General features: G+C 33.9%; 1 protein-coding gene across 18 annotated transcripts in view; it reads left to right on the top strand.

The window, feature by feature from the left end:
- The window catches only part of CCDC171 (coiled-coil domain containing 171), a 445777-nt gene that overhangs the window by 338619 nt on the left and 87037 nt on the right, over positions 1-20121 (top strand). For 13 of the 18 annotated variants that reach the window (XM_054501330.2, XM_054501326.2, XM_054501331.2 and 10 more), the window contains one exon: positions 10889-11020. The exons of 2 other annotated variants lie outside the window; for them this stretch is intronic. In XM_054501330.2, coding sequence (XP_054357305.1) covers positions 10889-11020 — 132 coding nt within the window. Of the gene's footprint in view, positions 1-1856; positions 1938-10888; positions 11021-12229; positions 12442-20121 lie in introns of those variants that run through there. 3 more of the 18 variants (XM_063649492.1, XM_063649497.1, XM_063649495.1) reach the window with 2 other exon arrangements.

The raw sequence follows: 20121 nt of genomic DNA, 5'->3' as shown, positions 1-20121 counted from the left end.
AAATAATTGATTTAAAGTACTTATGTGGTAAGGTCAATGTTTAGACTTCCTCAAGGACAGTTCCTGTTCATTTCTGTTTTTATTGGAAATGAGCTATACTTTCTTTTTTCCTGGCATACACAATTTTTTGTTGAAAAGTAGATATTTTGAAAATTATAATCTGATAACTCTGGAAATAAGATTCTCCCCATCTCCAGGGTTGTTGCTGCTTGCTCTAGTCGTTGTTTTGTATTTAGTGACTGATTGTATAAAGTCTGAACTGATTTTGTAAAGGCTGTCTTTCTGAACTCATTTTGTAAAGTCGTATCCTTTGTCATATATAGCCACTGAAGTCTCTGTTGGCTTAGTAGTCAACCACTGTTTTGACAGAGTTCCTTAAATACTGAGATTCAGATTTTTTTCTTGGTTAAGCTTTTACCTGGTTACTGTAAACTTTCAGTTAGCTTCTCGAGTTCTGAAAAAAGCTAATTCTGACATTTTTTGCCAGTTTATTTGCTACTTTTATGGAAGGACTAGCTTTTGGAGTTCCTTAGTCCATCATTTTTGCCAACATCAATCTCTAAAAGCATATACTTTTGTTTTTTAATAGCTCTACCAGTAGGCTTTCAGTTTTACTGATAATACAGGAATTATTATTTCTTTTTTTTAATTATACTTTAAGTTCTAGGGTACATGTGCACCATGTGCAGGTTTGTTACATATGTATACATGTGCCATGCTGGTGTGTTGTGCCCATTAACTTCTCATTTACATTAGGTATATCTCCTAATGCTATCCCTCCCCGCTCCCCCCACCCCACGACAGGCCCCGGTGTGTGATGTTCCTCTTCCTGTGTCCGAGTGTTCTCATTGTTCAGTTCCCACCTATGAGTGAGAACATGCGGTGTTTGGTTTTTTGTCTTTGCGATAGTTTAATTAGAGCCTCTCCAAATGTGCCTAAGTATTTCTATTGTGTGGGGTAAAGGGAAATTACAACAATTATATTAAAATAATTTCAGGATAGGATAATGCCTAGATGGGTAGGATAATGTCTGGATTGTTTAGGATTAGATATGATAAAAATAAGTATTTATTAGATACTAACCAAGTGCCTAATAGAGAGAGATCTCAGTTTACTGCAGCTAAGAGTAAAAGTAAGAAAACTTAGGTAAAATCGGAATGTGAAGAAGCAGCTAATAATTTTGTAGTCATGTTTGTTGTTGAATGAGTAGAATGGCTACATTCTTGAGGCTTTTGAGATAGCATGAGTCCCACAAGTTTGGAAAGATTAACTGAAATGTTCCCTATGTACGGCCATAACATACAGGCTTTAAAAGTACCAAAGAATATTCACTGAGAAATGTTAGATGCTTTTTTCGTAAATCATCTAAAAGATAAAACAGGAAATGACAATCCGGAAATTGTAAAAACTCCATAAGACCTCGCGTCTATAAATCCTTTAAATTTATCGGACTGAAATGACACTGGAACAATATTTAGGAAGTCACAGGAGTTTTTGCTGACATCTTTTTAGATTTGCTTCTTCAGAAAAGTTATTTAAAACCTAGAACCCATCATGAAACACAACATTTATAATAATTAAATTCTACATATACATTTTTAGTGCATATAATGTTCCAGAAACTTTAGTAGCCTCTGGGGAAACAAACATACATACATACGTACATATATATACACACACACATATATATGTATGTATATTTGTCATATTTGTGTGTGTGTGTATGTATGCATATAAAGTTGACCCTTGAACACATGGGTTTGAATTGTGTGGGTCCATTTATACGTGGATCTTCTTCCAACTCTGCCATCCATGAGACAGCAAGACCAACCCCTCCTCTTCCTTCTCCTCCTCAGTCTATTCAACATGAAGATTATGAGGATGAAGACTTTTATGATGATCCACTTCCACTTAATGCATAGTAAATATATTTTCTCTTCCTTATGATTTTCTTAATAACATTTTCTTTTTTCTAGCTTTATTATAAGAATATAGTATATAATACACATAACACAAAATATGTGTTAATCAGCTGTTTATGTTATCAGTAAGGCTTCCAATAGTAGACTGTTTGTAGTTAAGTTTTGGGGGAGTCAGAAGTTACACATGGATTTTCAACTCTGTGGGGGTTGGCACCCCTAACCCACATGTTGTTCAAAGTTCAACTCTGTGCGTGTGTGTGTGTGTGTGTGTGTGTGTGTATATCACAGTTCTATATAGATAGTTATGCTCATATGTAGCATACTTAGAAAACTCAGGGATTGCCTGGAGATTTCTTAGAAGAAAACTAATGCCTGGGTGGGGCCTCAAAATGTGAGGAAGATGGGAAAAGTATGCTAGCAAAGAGAGTGGCATGAGCAACAAGTTCATGGAAACATGACTGACTAAATATTCTAAGTTCAATATTAGATGCAAAAAGAGTAAAAGAGATGAAGCTCAATGAGGCAGGCAGGTAGTAGCTAGGTCATGGAAGGACTTTTTTGCCATGCTAAGAACCTTGGGTCATATAATGGAAGTGGGGAGCAAACTAGGGTTTAAGCTAGGGGTTGATGTGGTTGGATTTTCTTATAAAATTTGAGCTCTAGAGAGCACATTTTGCAAACTGGATATAGTGAGTAATAGAAGTGGTTTTAAGAGCCACAAGTCTGAATAGACAGCTCTATTAGGAAGCTGTAGTAGGCTAGATGGGGGCTGAGAACGGTTGAACCAGAAGAGTGATGGTAGGTGGTGTCAGAAGAAAGGGTGTGAAACTTATTCAGCAAAGTGGCATATGATGATAAGAAAGAGGCAGGGGAGTTTGATTCCCCTGATGGGGCAAAGGATGCTGGGAATACAGAAAGCAGCCTTTTTGCTTAAATTATTTTTATTTTTATTAAGTAGGGAGAAGGGAGACAATGATGAGTTTTGTTTTGGAAATACTGAATTTAAGGTAATGTGGAATAATCAGCAGGATGTGTGAGTCTGAACCTCAAGGGAAAGTCAGGGCTAAAGATAAAGGTTTGAGATTGATTAACATAATACTCTGGCAAAGAAAGAAGGCAGTATAGCAATTGACAGGAGAAACAAGACATTATAGATAAATGGGAAGCTAGAAAATGCATTTCAAGAGATTAATTATGCTACTGGAGTTTGAAGTCCTTGAGGGATGGAATTCTGTCTCCTTAATTTTTATATTCTCGGCATCTATCACTGTGCCTGGTGCCCAGTAGGCACTTAATGAATGTTTGTGGAATGAGTCAAATTCTACCACCATATAGTCTCTAAATATAACATAAGCCATCTCTAGATTCTAATGGAAGTTTTGCTGATATTGTCACCTGTTTTGTTTATTTGATTACTAAAAATAGCATCTGTATTTCACTTTGCCTAATCAAGACCTAGAGGAGAAAGCCTAAATTCAATTATCAGAATATCTCTTGGAAAGAGATGTGCTAACAATGAATTTGCAGGTAATGTAATGACTAGTTTGATTCCTATGAGATAGAAAGATGATTACTTCTATGCTTAGAGTGGATTGTGGAATGGAATAGTGTCAAACAGGATATGATAGATGAAGACACTGTATAACCAAATATTTAAATATAATTTTATAATTTTACATTAACAGTGATTAACCTGAGTAAATAATAATATAGTTATTTTTGATTTTTAGTTTTCAGTGCATTTATAAGGAGTACAAAGAATAATTTTTAATTTATGAAACTGACAGTATTTTAAAGTTGAAACATGATCCTCTGCCTCTAAAAAACCCAATTTTTAGTGGCTTGTCAATGACTCTCTAAATGTTACTTATGGTCTTTGAACTCTATTCTCAGTTTCTTGATCTTGGTTCCTGAAGATCAGCTGTGCAGGACACACAGGTGTTAACACAGCTGGCTTGCTGATGCCAACTCTGTCCATATAGCTGTCTTGTGTGTCATTATTCATATTGTTCAGTGTCATTCTGACCTAGCCAAGCTAAAAATGATACTCCAGCTCAAGAGGGATTTTAAAACCTTGACAAACTAAAGATAAGACACTACAGAATATCATGTACATGTGCTTGGCAGTTTTTAGCTTAAACACATCTAAGTAACTAATTTCAGCATGTATCTGTCGTTATCCTTTAAAATAATTTGTCTTCGGAATGAAAATGTATCTGTGTGGATGAGTGTTATCAATTCTATTCTCAAGTATGGTTTTTTGTTTGTTTGTTTAAATAGCTCAAGGTCAAAGCACTCTGTAAGGTGCATTCTATAGTATATAGCCTATGCTACAGATTTATCATGTTATCTAGTGACTTTATAAGATGTCCATGATTAAATCACCCTATTTTCCAGCGTGATAATTTGATTTGAATAGTCAGTTTTTTAGATCTTTAATTGGGATGTAGCCAGATTGATAATTTGATTCAAGAGATCAGTTTCTTTATTTCCATAATTGGGATGTAACTATAATGTGTGGTGTGGTTGTGGTGGTGGATTTTGCCCTCTTTTCTGGTGACAGAAGCTGGCAGTCATGGGAGAGTTCTGGCTTTGCTCCAGAGTTGTAGATTAAGTTAAATAACCTGCCAGCGAAAGAGGGCTAGTTGCTTACCTCCCACTTTTCAAATTATGAGTTTCTATGCTTGCTGCAGTGTCAATGGAATGCCTGCTTCTGCTGAGAGAGTATCAAGGTCTTTTTCCAGTAGATGTGGAGTGCAGCTGGAACTGTTGCTTATATCCTGGGACATTGTGGTTTGGGGATCCTCCATTATGACATGGTGATCATTGTATAAGGATGATTGCTACACAGGTAACTTGTTTCTTAGTGTAATAATTGTGTGCATATGTGTGCACATGTGTGTGTGTGTGTATGTGAGAGAGAGAGAGAGAAGATATGAATGAATGAGAATGCCCACAGGTGCAAGGAAACTATTGAGGAAAATAAAGATGTTCAATATTCATTGATTATCACAAAACCCCTTTTGTGAAACAACCAGTGTTGCTAAGATTGCCAGACAATAGATATAAAGAAAAAAAATAGGGAAATGGAAGTACCAAAATCTTAAGTAATTTCTTCAACTGTTAATTATTCATATATAGATATTAAAATGCATTATTGTTTGGCACTAAGAGCACTAGACTTAGTATCCTCATATTAGAGATGGCAATAACGATTTCACAAGGTGGACAGCAGAATCAAGTGATGTAGTGTGGAGAGTACGGTTGTCCCTTGGTTTCCTTGGGGATTGGTTCCCAAACCTTCTGTGGATACCAAAATCCACGATATTGAAGTTCCTGATATAAAATGGTGTAGTATTTGCATATAATCTATGCGCTTCCTTCCATACACTTTAAATCACTTCTAGATTTATTTATAGTACCTAATACAATGTAAGTGCTATCTAAATTATACTGTATTGTTTGGGGAATAATGAAAAGGAAAAAAAGTTTGTACATGTTCAGGACAGATGCAGCTTAAAATATATACTTTCAATTCATGGTTGAATCCATGGATATGGAACCCACAAATATGGAGGACCAACTGAACTTTGAAAAGTATGAAGTACTTTTAGAGGTACTAATTGTATTATTACTAATAGAAGTAGTATTGTTATCTGTCTGTCCATTTGATTAAATAGTTAAAGGTTAAAGAAGGAGGAAAGTATCCATTTAGATATAACCATCCTATCCCTGAATATCATTTTCATTGCATTGACACACTTTGATGCTTCCTCCTATCACTGGGTACATATCAGAGTCTTGGAACTGTCTAATTATGTTTTTTTAAATTATTTTCTCTTTCTTCTACATTGTAGAATTCATGAGTTTAGAATGGTGTTCTTACCTGATCATACTTACTAAGAGCCTCTGAAAGCATAGTTGTTTTTTGTTTTTGTTTTTGTTTTTGTTTTTTGCTACTGTGTATTACAGAGTATATGGTTAACTCGGACTAGTTCCCTTCTGTTTGTATTTACAAAAGACTCTCCAGTATGCCTCTTCTACTTGTTTAACCAGAATTTCTGTTAATTAGGTATTAGAATAAGTGGTCAGTAGTTGTGACCAGGAAAGTTAGCTGTGGTCAGGAAAGTTAGGACCAGTCAAGTTGTGTGCTAGACTATATAAAACTTGAAAATGTATCAGGAGATGGTACACAGATTTCTGGAAAAATTGAAGAAACAGAAAGTGCCTTTGAGATGGCACCCTGTATTGGCAATATAAACTTGACTCACTAGAAATTGTTTGTAGATTCTCTGGTGAGAGATAGTCGTTTAAAAAAAACCTTTATAGATGATAAAAAATATTATCTTTCTTCTATATCTCCAGAGCAGGGGATGACCAACTTTTTCTGTAAAGGCCAGATAGTAAATATCTTAGGCTTGGTGAGCCATATGGTCTTTGTCTCAACTGCTCAGCTCTGTCATTGTAACAGGAAAGCAGCCATGGACAATAGGCAAATGAATGGGTATAGCTCTAATAAAACTTTATTTATAATAACAGACAGTGGGCTGGATTTGGTTCCCAGGCTGTAGTGTGCTGACTGTACACTGCTCTTTGGTGCATAGGCTGAAAAATAGTATGTAGGCTGTTGTAGTGCATAGAATGAAAAATAAAAGGAAGACAGGGGAGCAGTAAGGAATCAGTGGGAATGGAAGGAAGTACAAGGGAGGGAGTAGGACAAAGGAGGGCAAGAAAATGGAGGCAAAGTACAACGTGAACACAGGATAATGAGAATGGAGATTATAAGAAATATTATAGAGGTCTGTTTTCATATGGGAATATATCTGGGTAAAAAGGTTTATTTTGAAGCATTGGAGGCCATAATAGATTGGAGTAAATAAAATTGAAGCAGATTAAAAGTATGACATGAAGCCCTAATATCAGTTGCCTTTCCCAGGCATTCAGGATTCAGGCAATGTATACATCTTCTTACATGTGTTTTTAAGTCAACCTCAGTTTTTATGTATACCTTGAGGTCTTCTGGCTTGTATCCTATTGGTAAAAATACAGCTAGTAAATCATTTCATGAGTGTTTTTTTTAAATTGGAATATAGAGTCCAGAAGGATTTATAGCTGTGCATGATAAAAGATGGAGGGAGTTGAGCAATTTTTCTAGAAATGACTAATTTAATTTCATAGTTGATATCTAGCAGAAATAGCTTTTGTTTTGTTTTGGTAGGAGCATAAAAATTAGAAAACAGATTGTTTACTTGTGAGTAAAGGGTAATCAGAAATAGGAATAGTACAGTATGGATCTTGTGGATCACTGAAAATCTAGAACTGGATTATTATAGAAAATATATTTTAAAGATAGATATATTTATCTTGAAATAAATATATTTCATGGCACTGTTTTGACTTTTTAGAAAGTTTTGTTTATTTTCTTCTCCTGTTTTTTATGATATGTCTATTAGAAATATCTCCTTTCTGAGAGTATGTAATAAGAAAGGGAGAAAGTAAACTGTTCTTTCTAAAAATCAAAATTTTAGAGTAGAAGTAATATAGGTTTTAAAAATTATTCTAAAATATGATACTGCATGATTTTAAAGAACATTGTGGATTGTATAACATTTGATAACTGAGATTTATATTGGGAAATTCTATATGTTAAAAATGAGCTGTTAGGCATTTTGAAGAAGAAAAACATTTGTATACATGTATTAGTCATATTGACAAATAAATGAGAATAAAAAGGCATAGAATCTTGATTATAGGATGAATAATAATGTATTATAAACATAATTAAAGATTGACTTTTGATATTATAATTTAATCTACAGACAGGTGACTGCTGGTGAATTTTATTCCTAATTCACACTAAGCTCTGTACTTTAAAAGATAAACTTTTCCTTTTAGGAAAAAAATAATTTGAGTATTCTAATATTACTTCAAAACTTTTTTGACAGTAACTAATTTGCTTTAGATCCTCATTCTTGAAAATAATAATTTTGTATCCAATAAGCTGTATTTCCTAAACAAATTCCAAATTATTTCTCTTTTAATATTAGTTACTTTGTTCTCAGCCTGCCTGTTTCTTTTCATGAATGAACTTAATGCAACAAGGTAAGAGTCCTTTCTTACTGTTCTATGTTGAATCTCCCTGTTCACACCTTGAAATTCAGACTTGCCTTCTGCATTCTTTCTGAAGTCTCTTCCTTCTACCCTTTATTTCTCCTGTTTCTTGTCATCTTTCTTTTCTTCTCATTTGCTGCATGATTGTATTTTTGCTTGTCTTAGTGTCACTGTTTTGTATTCTTTCAACATGATGCTTTCGCTCCCTTTACTCATTAAAATAAAATAATTTATAGATAATTCTTTCACAAGACTTTTCTAAAAACTTTTCCTAGAAATATTTGAGAACATTTTAGATACTTACTCTCAAAGTTCCAGTTTAATTTAAAAGTGGAAAAGACTCTTAAAATTCTAGCAGTATTTGTGATATTGCATCTATTATATATCATGGGTCTCTCACTCTTGATGGCACTGTCAAGTTGATTCAACAGATAATTTGTAATTTAATACTTTCATTTAATAATGAAAGTATTAAAGCATGCCATATTATTCAAATGATTATGATGTTCATCATTTGGTGTAGCAAAAATAGCTGCATTTTGCAAGTTTTTTAATTCAATATAAATAATTATTTAATTTGGCTAATGAAGTAATGTTATACCAAAAATATTGAGATGGCAATAAATCAGTTTTAAATGCAAGATGCCACAGCTTAACAATGCTCATAAAGTTTATTTAGAGAATATAAAATGTGGCTTACTGTTCACTGTATGTCAAGCTTCATGGATGAAGTATGGTGCCTGATGCTAATCAGGTTAAAGGACCTCCAGTGCTTGAACTGTGTTGTGGATTATACTTAGATTGCTTATGGTTTTTTTTGCCCCCCTCTTTTTGCCCGTATTAGCAATCTGCTTTTGTACTTTGACATCCAGGATTTCCCTAGTGAATTTTGTCACAGAAAAAAGAGAATCATCAATATCGCAGTTAAACTTGACTTTCAAAGCTAATAGTATCTCATTTGGGGGCTCAAATTTAATAAATTTTCTTTGATTCTGGGTGAGTTTTTAAACATCAAACAATGAATTGGCCAGGGTGCAGTAAAATATTTAGATCTATTGACTGTGGTTCAGAAGGGTAGAAGGCAAAACACTAGTGGTTTGATGTTGATAAATTCTCAGAACCTTAATCCACATTAATGTTTTCTTTTATCTGAGTGCACATTGGTGACAAAAAAAGCAAGAGAAGGTATTCACACATTTAAAATATAAAACCTAAAACAAATGTATTTGTAAAATACGATTTATTTTGTTATGCTAAGTAAGTTTAACAGATTCTTATCCTGAATGAAGACTCAGGAGAGTGTTTGTTGCCGATAAATATACATTGTGAATTGAGACTCCAGCATGCATGTGGTACTCACATCCTTATAAAAATTACATCATAGTGTATGTTTTACAGCATACACTTTGACATTCTCTTATTGACAGAAAGTCTTCAGATCAGCTTGGGACATATAAGGATTTTTATGCCCATAGATTAGCGTGAACAGTTAAAGATGCTGTTATATGTTTGTGTGTGTTTGCTGGCTTAAAGAAACTCAATAGAGTTTGATAGTTTTGTGAAATGTATATATATATATCCTAAGGAACTAATGAACATAATAAAAATAATTCAAATAGTTTTACAAGCTTCCCGAGTAGACTAGAAAAGTGAAGGAGAAATTTTCTGTCTTACATTTTTGCCAAGTTATATTTGAAGTTGCTTGGATAAAACTAGAGATAGAAATATATTTATTTGAGCAATTAATGCAATTTTTATAGTTAACCTTGTTTTTGACCTTTGCTACCTGATAAAAAAACTTTTTGTTCTGTGGCATTGAGCTAATTGTATAATATTTATTAAGTATATGGTAGCAAATAGATAAAATTTTAAAACCTATTCCAAGCATAAGGAAAGTTAGAAAATATGCCTATGTATTGAAAACTCCTATTATTAAACTATATGATTAAAATGAGAGCTTATTGTTCTTAAATGCAAACGAAACTATGGAATTCTTAAGGCTTTTACTACGTTTGGAAATTAAAAACCAAAATATCTGTTTCTGAATGTTTCCATTTCTATTATGTAAGCAATATTTTCTCATTTGTCCAGAAGGTGGCAGTGTGATATCAACTGCATGTGATTCCATGCTGACTAGAGAATTGGTGTTTTTCCCATATCGGTGATGTGTTTGTATTGTTGCTTTCCGAATACTTAAAATAGAGTACAGATACTACTGATTTTGTCTGTTGTATTGTTTAGAAATTGTGTGACTGTGTTGGTTTATGTGTATTTAATCATTAAGACTCAAGTTTAATAAAATCCTGCAATTCTAGAAGAGTGAAAAGGGCAAACAAACCGCTTACTTGTATATTTTTAAGTCTCCTTTTGTGTTGAGTATATTTGTTTTGATTCTAGAGTACATGTTATTGAAGTTTTCAAAGACTGGTACCTAATAACTATCTTGTCCAATATGTATCAGTTCATATCAGTTAAACACCACATGTTACTAAGCAGGTGATAATGATTAGGAGATGGCTGTTGTTTTTGATTTTGTGAATGTTTTTTCTTTTCTTCCTTTTTAGGGTGGAACTGTGAAAAAATAATTCAAAACCTCTTGATCAGAAGAGCTCCAGTGACTCTTCTTCCCCTCCCTCATTTCAAGCAGGAGGATGCTTTTTCTTCTTAACATTCTCCCCCAGCACTCTGAATTAGAGATTTATTTGCAACGAAAAATCAATTAGTCCTAAATTTATTCATGGATTTCAGGTCCAGCGATCAATGCAAGTCCACTCAGTGGGCTCAAGGGGACCCAGTTCATCCCAGTTAATGTGTCTGAAGGGGAATTACCATTGATGCTGTTTTTTTCCCTTTAGGTCAGAGATGAGATCTCGCTGTCATGGTCTGCGGCAAGTAGGAATGACTTCACCCTGCAGCTACCCAAACTGCACCTGGAGACCTTTGCAATGGAGGGGCTCAAGGGCGGGCCAGAGGTGGTAGCATGCCAGGTTAGAGTCTAAATAACATTGTTTGCTACTGAGACACATAGAAAAATAAATTGCACTAACCGGAGAGAATGAAAGCCTCAAAATATTGTTAATAATTTAAAGGAGATGCAAATAGATGCTTCTTCATTTTTCTTCTATCATGTAACAATATCTTTACAAAATATTGTTTTTTTCTTTAAAGCCTAGAACTAGCCTATTAAAATAATCCAGAAAAGTGTTTTTACCAAGGAAAAATGTGTTTTATGGCAAAGTACAGTATTAAAAGAAATACTTTCCTATCAGCAGAGGACAATAAGACACTAGGCTGTTATCTCTTTAAGCAAGTCTCAATTTGTTGCTCTTATTGTTTGAAAATAAGTAATTTTAGAAAAAAATAAAAAATAAAATAATAAATCACTTTAGATGTAAACATCAAGAGATACCTGAAATATCTCAATATTAATTCCAAAATATATCCAACATTTCTTATGAGGTAATTTAATTTCAGCAAAGCTTAAACTTATCTGTGTTTTCTATTGAAGAGTATTTTACCCTTTAATATTTAGTTTTAATGAACATTGTAAGATGTGCAAATTGGGTCATTTCATTTATAAAACTTAAAATACCAAATCATAAGACCTCAAATAACTTTAAAGTACACTAATAAACTTATTTTTAGAAACATTCATTTTCGGATGCTGTAGGTATCCTTCTATTTTATGTCACTATTGTATTAATATTATTGTGATCAATTTTTTCCTTAAGGTTATTTTTCTTAATCTTACAAAATGAAATTCAGTGTGTCCTTTTAATGCCCAAAACCTTCATTAAAAAAAGAAAACTATCAACATTATGTAAATTATAGGAAGCATGATATTTCAAAAGAGACTGTCCTTGTTCAATAGCACTCTATTTTTTAGTGTATTTAAAAGGAGAAATATCTCTTAAAACTTAGTGTGTCTTTCACATGTTGAGATTTAAAATAATCTTTTTCATTCTTTAGTTTATGACCCTGTGGAATTTTAATTTTATAGAAAATTAATGTCAGTGTGTGTGGAGCAATGTTAATTTTTTATATGCTCCATATCCTAATTTAATTTGTTATTAGTACCAAATTAATGCTCTATAAGGAAAAAAATACTCATTGCTTCTTTCATTAGATTGTCCAATATATCTAAAATATATATAATTATAAAAGTAAGCATAAAATATTTTTCTTTTCTGTTATAGGGTGGAATGCTGTACTGTTATTTAAGATGAGATTTAAAATGTGTATTTTAAATTTGATTGTCAGTATTTATGAATTCATCATAACTATGAATACAGTCTGATTTGAGATTTTTCTAGTGGTTGTAAAATAATCCTTTACTTGGCTATTTCAATTCAGAATCTGACAAGGCTTAATATTTGTCATAATTTACAAATAAAGACTTGCTCAAAACTAGATGTTGGTGATTTGGAAAGAGGTTCATTCCCCAAAATGCCCTTTTTGGGGGTTATGATATCTGGGAACAGCAAGAAGGAAATGTAGAGACCCATAGTTTAAACTACTGTCTTTTCCAGGTTCTAATAAAAATAGTTACATACATTCCCACCTGGATAAGTTCCATTGACATGCTGTAATATATATTGTAGTTTAGTAGTATACATCATAGTTGGAAAATTAGGAGACATTAGTGGTAATAATAGTACCTACAATTTCAGCGAACACTTAACTATGTACCAGGTACCATGCTTAGCTCTTTGAATATATCATCTTAATTCTCACAACGAGCCTGTCAAATAAATGGCACTATCTCCATTTTACACTTCACCACCGCCACCACAACAAACACAACGGGTAACTCCTCAGATCAACAGCAAGGAAAAGGCAGAGCCAAGAGCCTGGATTTAAGTCTAATAGTATTTGACTGCTAAGCTGAACTAATAAATCTGATACTAAAAAATGTAGACACATATGTTACATGGTAAGAGTAAAACCTTAGATATCTATAATGGAATTTTTCTTCCATTTATAAAAAATTATGCATCTATGTATGATATAGATCATAGTTTATGCTGTATTGTAGACTAATTATAGCCTAATAGTATGAAACTCTAATTTCACCTTTTTTTTTGCAGTATAAAAATGTGTGCATTTGTGCTAAGTGTGGCTACTTACTTGGGAATTCAGTGGTTGTTTAACTTTGTACTCTGACTCTGTACTGATGAAGTGGACTATTCAGAGTTCTCAGCCTTTGATTATGAAGAGAGGATCACTCAGCAGGGTGTGGTGGTACATGAACCATTTGCCCAACTTACTCAGCTGTCATTTATAGAAGTAGGAGCTGAAGTTTTCTGTCTTTTTCAATGGGGGCAAACTTTATTATAGGTGTAATCCTGAATGGAAAGAGACCAGTGAGCATTATTACTGAGTGAAGAGGGTGAGTAGAGTACCTGTGTTCTCTGAACCTGGAAGAGCACGTGACTGATGCTTTTCTATGGAGAAAAACGCAGTTCAACTTGTTTCTGAGATCTGCTAGCTTTCCCCTCCAATTTCCTTAGCTGAAAAAAAAAAAAAAAAAAAAAAGTAATGCTACTGATCCCCGAGGCTTGCAGTAGGATCGAATACAGCAATGGATGTAAAGTGTAGTACAGTGCCTAGCCTAGAGAAAGCAGACAATGCAGGGTGGCTGTTGTTATTGCAGCCGTTATAAGGCCCTTGTAAAGATGAAGTAAGCAACAGTAGCTTGTTTTCATTACTTTTAAGGTGTGTGTATGTTTTATTTTGAGGAATCGTTATTTAAGATCTTTTTTTTTTCTGTATCTTTCCATTTAGTTTCTTCACCCTTTCCTGTTTCTTCAAAAACTTTAAATAATTTTGATCAAGCACAGCCTACCATAGCTTCGTATTTACTTTTCCATGGCATATGATGTTCCAATGAGGCCATGTCTCCAGTGAAACCTTTTGTTTAAGTTCCTGTAGCAAATTTAAACCTATACTAGTGTTTTATCTTCCAAATAGCAGCAAATAGGCTTTCATTATAATAGTGAGAAGAATAAAAGCACCCCTATTAGACCAATTAGCTTTAAATGAAAAGTCCAGTGTAGTGTGAATGCAGAGAACTTTACAATAAAAAAGATTCTACTTATACTTTATAAAGATAATACCTATTATTCATTATCTTATACTCTGAATTACATTTTTTCAATAATTATGATATGTACTATTGGTAATAACTGGCAAATATTAGCAGGCAGCCAGTAAATATTTGTGTTTCCATTTTGATTCAGTAGTAAACAATAAATAATAATTAAACAGTAACAATAGCTAACAAAAATCAATCCAAGATGGATAAAAGACTTAAATGTAAAACCCAAAACTATAAAAACCCTGGAAGCCAACCTAGGCAATACTATTCTGGACATAGGAACCAGCAAAGATTTCATGATGAAGATGCCAAAAGCAATTGTAACAAAGACAGAAAATGACAAATGGGATCTAATTAAATTTAAGAGCTTCTGTACAGCAAAAGAAACTATCAACAGAGTAAACAGACAACCTACAGAATGGGGAAAAATATTGCAAACTGTGCATCTGATGAAGGTTTAATGTCCAGCACCTATAAGGAACTTAAATTTACGAGAAAAAACCAACCCCATTAAAAAGTGGGCACAGGATATGAACACATACTTTTCAAAAGAAGACATACACACAAGTTAACAAGCATATGAAAAAAAAAAGCTCAACAACATTGCTGATCATTAGAGAAATGCAAATCAAAACCACAATGAGATACCATCTCATACCAGTCAAAATGGCTATTATTAAAAAGTCAAAAAATAACAGATGCTGATGAGGTTGTGGAGAAAAAGGAATGCTTATACACTGTTGGTGGGAGTGTAAATTAGTTCAGCCCTAGTGGAAAGCAGTGTGGCAATTCCTCAAAAATCTGAAAACAGAACTACCATTTGACCTAGCACTCCCATTACTGAGTATGTACCCAAAGGAATACAAATTGTTCTACCATAAAGACACATGCAGGCATATGTTCACTGTAGCACTATTCACAATAGCAAAACATGGAATCAACCTAAATGTCCATCCATGGTAGAATGGTTAAAGAAAATATGGTACATATACACCACGGAATACTATACAACCATAAAAAGAACGAGATCATGTTTTTTGTGGGAACATGGATAAAGCTGGAGGTGATCATCCTCAGCAATCTAACACAGGAACAGAAAACCAAACACCACATGTTCTTGTAAGTGGGAGCTAAATGAAGAGAACACATGGACACAAAGAGGGGAACAATTGGGGCCTTGAGGCTGGAGGGTGTGGGAGAAGGGAGAGGATCAGAAAAAATAACTATTGAGAACTAGGCTTAGTACCTGGGTGACAAAGTAATCTGTACAACAAACCATTGTGACATGAGTTTACCTATATAACAAACCTGCACATTTACCTCTAAACCTAAAATAAAAGTTAAAAAAAATCATTTGAAATTCTGCCATTCAGACACAACCAATGTTAACATTTTGGTATATATTCTTCTAGTTATTTTTTAGCCATAAATACGAACTCACATGCACATATTATTTATATTTAATACACCTATATGTATTTAAACAATAATTGGGCCATACAGTTTTTTTCACTTTTTTTCCTTTTTATTGGTATGTAATAGTTGTACATGTTTTGGAGGCACATGTGATATTTTGATACCTGTATACAATGTGCAATGATCAATCAGGGTAATTTGGTTATCTATCCCCTCGAATGTTTTTCTTTATGTTGGGCATATTACAATTCTTCTCTTTTAGCTATTTTGAAATATACAATAAAGTATTGTTAATTATAATTTCCCTATTATACTATTGAATATTAGAACTTATACCTTCTAGCTAACTATTTTTGTACTCCTTAACCAACTTCTCTTGGGCCATACTATTTGTATGCATTTTTTAAACCTAATAACATGATATCTTTCTTGGCAGTAAATACAGATTTATGTAATTATTTTTGATGGCTGAGTTGTGCTCTGCTACATGGCTCTACCACAGTATATTTTATCAGTTTTCTGTTGATGGATATTTGAAGTTATTTCAAGTTTTTGGTTATTATCAATAAGATGGTAATTAATATACTCTTGCATACATCTTTTCATTATTCTCGCTTTTCCCCTGGAATAAATTAGTAGAATGATTGCATCAAATGTTATGTATACTCTAAGGCTTTTAATACACGTTCTCCAATTGCCCCTGAAAAAGATAAGATGGTTCCACTTTACCCCCTACAAGACTTCTATTAGCCCTTTAATTTTCTTTTTAAAGTGTGGTTCTTTATTTTTTGATAATAGAAGCAAATTTTTTTCTCTTTTTGTAATTTTGGTCTTCCCTGAATTTTCAGACATCCATTCTCACTAGGTCCTTATTTTACACAGAGTTGCTAGGTTTTAGTCTAAGAGATTCTCCTTGGTGAAGTAAAGAGGATATATTTTGTGGCAGCTGCTTGTCTCACAGATTTTCTTTTTCATTGCTTTCAAAGTCCATGACTGTGCTTTGAATGTTTGAGATTATTGGAATTGGTAAGTGATATCATTTTAATAGTAAGTTATCAAAAAGATTTTGGATTATCCAAAGTTGTTGTCTATAGGAGTTTGTGCAATTCTCTTTATTCTTTTAAATTTTTTACTTGCCAATTGATAAATTGTAGTTGTGTATATTTACATGGTACAGAGAGATCTTATGGCTTATGAATACAATGTGCAATAATTCAATCATGCTAATGAACATATCTGTCACTTCCAATTCTCTCTCTCTCTCTTTTTCTTTTTGAGATGGAGTCTCTATGTTGCCCAGGCTGGAGTGCAGTGGCGTGATCTCGGCTCACTCCAGCCTCCCGCTCCCGGGTTCAAGCAAATTTCCTGCCTCAGACTCCTGAGTAGGTGGGACTGCAGGCATGTGCCACCATGCCCGCCTAATTGTTTTTCTTTTTTTTGTAATTTTAGCAGAGAGGAGGTTTCACCGTGTTGGCCAGGCTGGTCTCGAACTCCTGACCTCAAGTGATTCACCCGCCTCAGCCTCCCAAAGTGCTGGGATTACAGGCATGAGCCACCACACCCAGCCCAAAATAAAAACATCTTTTACATTGAAAAATATAAAATAATTTTATAATTGGGTTGTGGAATCGAAAATAATGTTGGAATGTCACCTTCTTCAAAGGTTTGTAAATACTTCCCAGAGAAGAGCTATTTGTTAGGGAAATACAATTAGCTCGCAAAGTCACATAGTTCATCTGAGAATAAACTGATTTCATGGAAAAATAGTATCCTTTGTCTCATCTAGCTACTTGACAGGTATAGACTCTAGTTTTTCAGAAGTAAATTGTGCCAATGAGCAATCTAAATGTCCTAGGTTTGGGGCCTAACTTGAATGTGAATATAAGAAGTAGTGAATTTTGGTGCTTTTTTTGGTTGTTGTTGACAGTAGGAAGAGTTTGCTACTTGGTAGTTGAAATTTTAGAATTCTACTCTGAAGATTTCATATTGCACAAGTAGAACTAAAATTTCTTCAAAATTTCCCTAGTAGAGCTCTAAGCAGTGCTAAACAAAACGAAGTATTACAAGAAATGAAATGCTAAGGTGTGTAGAAGAACTATTATTTTTCTCTTTTTGTTTCTTTTTCTCATTAAGAAATTTGATGCATAATAGATGTACATGGTTTTAGGGTACATGTGATAATTTAATACATTCATATAATTTGTAAAGTTCAAATCAGTGTGCTTGGGATATAGATCCATCACCTTAAATATTTGTCTTTTCTTTATATTAGAACCATTCAAATTCTTCTAGCTATTTAAAAATACAAAATAGATTATTGTAAACTGTAGTTACCCTACTGATCTAACACTAGGTCTTATTATTTCTATCACACCATATATTTGTACCTGTTAATCAGCTTCTCTTCATCCCCTTCTCAACCACTACCCTTCCTGGCCTCTGGTAACCACCAATCTATATATCTTCATGAGAGTCACCTTTTTAGCTCCCACATATGAGTCAGAACATGCAATATTTGTCTTTCTGTACTTGGCTTATTTCATTTAATGACCTGCAGTTCTATCTGTGTTGCTGCAAATGATAAGATTTCATTCCTAATTCATTGTGTATATCTATATCGCATTTTCTTTATTCATTTATTAATGGCTACTTAGGCTAGTTCCGCATTTTGGCTGTTGTGAATAATGCTGCAGTAAAAATAGGAGTACAGATGCCTTGTGATGTATTTCTTTCTTTTGTACATATACCCAGTAGTGGAGTTACTGGATCATATGGTAGTTCTATTTTTAGTTTTTTGAGGAAACTCCATACTGTTCTCCATAGTGCCTAACTAATATACATTCTCCCTAATAGTGTGGAAGGATTCTCCTTTCTCCATATTTTTACTGGCATCCATTATTGCCTGTCTTTTTAGTATAAATTTTAATCGGGGTGAGATGATAGCTCATTGTGGTTTTGATTTGCATTTCTGTGATGGTTAATGATGTTGAGTATTCTTTTCATATACCTGTTGACCATTTGTATGTTTTCTTTTGAGAAATATCTATTCAGATCTTTTGGCCACTTTTAAATTAAATTATTTGTTATTTTGCTATTGAGTTGTTTGAGCTCCTTGCATATTCTGGTTATTAATCCCTTGTCAGATGGACAATTTGCAAGTATATTCTCCCATGCTGTGGGTTGTCTCTTCACTTTGTTGATTGCTTCCTTTGCTGTGCAGAAGCTTTTTAACTTGATGTAATCCCATTTTTCTGTTTTTGGCTTGGTTGTCTGTGTTTTTAAAGTCTTACAAAAAAAAAATCTTTGCCCAGATCAGTGTCCTGGAGTGTTTCCTCAATGTTTAGAAAAACTTATTTTAAGGGCTTGTTGCAAAGTGAGATAACAATAATGATCTTAGTTTTAATTCAATATCAATATAAATAGCATTTAAACGTTGGTTGTAGTCATTGTGAGTTATGCCTTGTCATCCTCAATCTGTATCTTCTCCTAAGATTTTAGTGTTTCATGACTGGGAAAACTGCTTGATAATTAGCTTTGCATATCAGCTATTACTAGAGCAGTTTTGGTATTATCCCATAAGTCTTTTCACCGTCCTTTTCTCCCATTATTCCTCCTTCTCTTTCTGTGCCTGTTGTCTGATTTCTAGGTTTTTTATTTGTTTGGTTGATGGTGGTGGAGGGGGAATGCATCAGATTTTTAGGACAGAATCTTGAGGGTAAAAATATAAAATTATACTCTTTTTGTTCAGATATTTTACCAGCCGATAAAAGCCAGCCTGCCTGCCTGCCTTCCTTCCTTCCTGGCTGCCTTCCTCCCCTCCCCTCCCCTCCCCTCCCCTCCCTTTTTTTTTGAGACAGGATCTTGCTCTATTGCTCAGGTTAGAGTGCAGTGGTGTGATCATAGCTCACTGCAGTCTCAAATGCCAGGGCTCAAGCAATCTTCCTGCCTCAGCCTACTGAGTGCCTAGGACCACAGGTGCGTACCACCATGCCCAGGTAATATTTTTAATTTTTTGTAGATAATATTTTATTTTTAAATTTTTTTGTAGAAACACAGTCTCTCTATGCTGCCCAGACTGGTCTGAAACTCCTGGCCTTAAGCTGTCCTCCCATCTCAGCCTCCCAAAGTGTTGGGATTACAGGCATTAGCCACCATGGCTGGCTCTTTTATTTTAAAAGATTTATTGTAATAAGGTATTTTCTGTATATCCATTATTAAAACATAGTCTTGCACACTAAGGTAGTGTCTTCTATCTCTCAACTCCTTCTGATAGGTAGAAGGAGTTCTATAAAGTTTTCTTTTTAATACTAGCAGATGAGATATCTTACATCTTGCATCCTGGGTTGTATTTCAGACCAGTGGGTTTGTTTCTTGTTTTTTCTTGTTGAGATTTTTATCTCTCTTTGCCTTTTAAAAAGGACAAGATGACATTTAAGGGCAAGTAATTGCATCTGTGTAAAGCTTCTGCCACAGTTTTAAAGAATCTTCTAACTTTGTACTCCTTAATTCAGCTTAATGTATGTATGAATTATATACCTTGAGGGAATGATCTGGTATAACTGATCTGAACTGAGA

This window comes from Pongo pygmaeus, chromosome 13 (genome assembly GCF_028885625.2).
Source record: "Pongo pygmaeus isolate AG05252 chromosome 13, NHGRI_mPonPyg2-v2.0_pri, whole genome shotgun sequence".
Taxonomy (NCBI): Eukaryota; Metazoa; Chordata; class Mammalia; order Primates; family Hominidae; genus Pongo; species Pongo pygmaeus.
The sequence above is the reverse complement of the archived record's forward strand: the minus strand, read 5'-3'. Positions and strand labels throughout refer to the sequence as shown.